Source organism: Coregonus clupeaformis, chromosome 29 (assembly GCF_020615455.1).
Source record: "Coregonus clupeaformis isolate EN_2021a chromosome 29, ASM2061545v1, whole genome shotgun sequence".
Taxonomy (NCBI): domain Eukaryota; kingdom Metazoa; phylum Chordata; class Actinopteri; order Salmoniformes; family Salmonidae; genus Coregonus; species Coregonus clupeaformis.
Window position 1 is genome coordinate 1,581,835 of NC_059220.1, and position 3,394 is coordinate 1,585,228.

The 3,394-nt window shown below is 45.9% G+C and overlaps 1 gene segment (V, D, J or C); it reads right to left on the reverse strand.

Annotated features, from left to right (window-relative positions):
• Positions 1-1,207: 1,207 nt before the first annotated feature.
• On the reverse strand, positions 1,208-1,997 carry LOC123482208. The segment is given in 2 exon segments: positions 1,208-1,566; positions 1,756-1,997. Coding segments are annotated over 2 exon segments (408 nt in total).
• Positions 1,998-3,394: the final 1,397 nt, after the last annotated feature.

The window sequence follows — 3,394 nt, forward strand, 5'->3', positions numbered from 1 at the left end:
GAGAGCAACTTCTCCCAACCATCCAAGAACAGTTTGGTGACGACCAATGCCTTTTCCAGCATGAGGGAGCACCTTGCCATGATGCGAAAGTGATAACTAAGTGGCTCGGGGAACAAAACATCAACATTTTGGGTCCATGGACAGGAAACTCCCCAGACCTTAATCCCATTGAGAACTTGTGGTCGATCCTCAAGAGGCGGGTGGACAACCAAAACCCCACAAATTCTGACAAACTCCAAGCATTGATTATGCAAGAATGGGCTGCCATCAGTCAGGATGTGGCCCAGAAGTTAATTGACAGCATGCCAGGGCGGATTGCAGAGGTCTTGAAAAAGAAGGGTCAACACTGCAAATATTGACTCTTTGCATAAACTTAATGTAATTGTCAATAAAAGCCTTTGACACTTATGGAATGCTTGTAATTATACTTCCGTATACGATAGTAACATCTGACAAAAATATCTCATAACAATGAAGCAGCAAACTTTGTGAAGACCAATACTTGTGTCATTCTCAAAACTTTTGACCACGACTGTAGTAGTTAGGAACAGTATGTCTGCAGGTGAGTTGAACGTTTCCTCCAGGTCCTTCTATTAGTGCAACAGGGCTCTGATTAACCATGCCACTAAACGACTCTCCTGTGGAGAGAGAGAGAGAGAGAGAGGAGAGATGGAGAGAGAGAGAGAGAGAGAGAGAGAGAGAGAGAGAGAGAGAGAGAGAGAGAGAGAGAGAAAGGAGAGAGAGAGAGAGGATATTTTATTCAGTTTGATGACATTCGTAGAATTGTTAGGCTTCTCATCGTAAGTGATGTAATACCTGTCACCCAGAGTGGTAGAGCTGCCAGGTGAATCAGAACTCTGAACATGATGATGAAGGAGAAGATTATGATGATGAAGATGCTGAGGAAGACTGATGATGAGGAAGCCTCAGTGGAGGAGTGATATGAGTGTCTCCTGGATGAAGCTCTGAGGTGAAAGGAGAGGGGCTGATGTTGTAGTATCCTGTTTCCTTTAGGGGTGGTGGATAGTGAGAGTGTTAGAGGGAGTGTCAGGAAGCCTGTACTGTAAAGCTTGCTCATAGGACCTCACTGTGAACATGACTGATTACATGATCATGACAATGAAACCATCAGACATTAGAAGAACTAGTGTTAGAGGTCCCCCTACAGTACGTGATGAGACCATCTCTTTACATATTATATTCCATCCTATTGAAACTCTGGGGTTTTTGTGCAGCTGTGCTTGTCGTCTGTATCACTGTGTTCACTCACAGCACAGAAGTACATGCCGCTGTCTCCTGCCTCCACCTTCTTCACTGTGAAAGATCCACTCTCAGCATCTGTCTTAACAGTTGGATATTTGTCTTCACCGAAGGCTCCATAGTCTGGTTTGGTATAACTACTTGTGTAAACTACCTGCTTCATTCCCTCTCCTGGACGCTGTCTGTACCAGTACATCTGGTTGTAGGTAGATCCCTTAGTGTGACTGCAGTTCATCTGAGCATCACTGTCTTTCAGTCTCCAGAGTATGGTGGGTGTCTGAGTGACTTCACTCCCCTCAACAAGACCTGTAAGGATACAGTGAGAATGAAATCAATAGAGTTAGATACAGTTAAACATGAATACATCAAGACTCAGGTGAAGTGAACGTATGCTTGGAAACATCAATATCTATAACTATAGAAGGCCGTCATTGTAAATAAGTATTTAGTTCTTAACTTTCCTGGTTAAATAAATGAAACATTATGAAACTGTACCTGCAGCACAGAGCACTAAGACAGTAACAGTGAAGAGAAATGTGAACATGTTTGATCACGTTATATGTGAGAGTGCTGGAAAGAGTCTGGTATCAATGTACAGAATAAAAGAGGAGTGTCACATAGATGAATAGATGACAATCAGTAGACCACGGCAGGTTTCACCATATTGAACATGTCAGTGAAGTGGGAGGGACACTGATGATCTGAATACATCATGCAAATGACTGGTTCAGACTGTAGAGACGTTCACATTATTAAAGATAGAGGTCCCCCTACAGGACATGATGAGACCATCAGCTCTTTAGATATTATATTCTATCCTATAGAGCTCGCCAGCTTGTAGTCCTAAAAAACTGAAAGGAGTCAGCATTTTCTACCTCTGGTTCGTTGGCCGTTGCTATGGGAGAAATGAAGGGGGGAAATAATGGGGTTTTAAAATGCTAATCAATTTATAACATTTTTGACATGCTTTTTTCTGGATTTTTTTTGTTGTTATTCTGTCTCTCACTGTTCAAATAAACCTACCATTAAAATTATAGACTGATCATGTCTTTGTCAGTGGGCAAACGTACAAAATCAGCAGGGGATCAAATACTTTTTTCCCTCACTGTATGTCACACATGCATCTAACAAAAAAAAAAGATATGGAAATGTCTGCTCTATCCAAAATTACAACCAACTAATTGCAGTTTTTGCACTGGGAACCGAGATGTTTTTCACCACAGAGCTGCCGATGATGACAGCTGGTAAAACAGCTGAGGAGGTCCAGGACCCCTCGAGGACCGAAGGGCGGTGGGGCCCGATGGAACCGAGCCGGCTGTAGTATCCATCGTGGATGATGAATGGGCCGGTCTCTCAGGCAGCCTCACGGTCTGATGAGAGTGGGAGCTCTGAGGATCTGAACCCGAGGTAGAAGCCACCGGAGAGGGAGACAGAACAGAGGACGAGGCGCAGGTACCTCCGGGATTCGATCTCGAATGGAAGCCGCATGGGGAAGAAGGCGCCGGAACCTCTGGATTCAGGGCGCCAAAGCCGCTTCTGGTCTGTGTCCGGCCTCCGTTGCCAGAGGATGCTTTCTTCGACTTCCACGGCGAGTGACGTATCTCCATGGATGGTTGGGTCGAGAACAGGAACATCCCCCAAGTCATCCAGGAGCATCCCACTAGCTCCGTTCTCCAGGGATGGGGGAGACCCCTTCGGGGAGGGATCCCTGCAGAGTACCGGCCAGTTGGCTGTGGAGAGCCGACACGGCGGCGACACTTCCACCAGGCCAGAGCCGCGTCCGGCTACTGGGGTGGAAGAAAAATGAAAAAGTAGGCGGGTGTGGGTTCCCCAGTAGCTTGTGTAAGTTTGCTACTTGTTTGCTGAGAGTAGCCACTTCAACCCTGTAGTCCTCTGCAAGCAAACAGTGGCTACATTGAAAGTCCGGGCGGTCCACATTGTTCTGGAATAAAGCAAAGTAGACACAGCTCCTGCTGCGTTGAAAACGTTCAATAGCGACCTCGATTTGAGACTGCCGAGCCAGCTAGGCTAGCTGCGTTTCCATGTCTCTCTCTTTACATGGAATCTGGCAGGATCCCGGGACAGATAGTAGTGTTCCCAGCCGCGGGGATCCAAAATCAAAAAGTATATACAA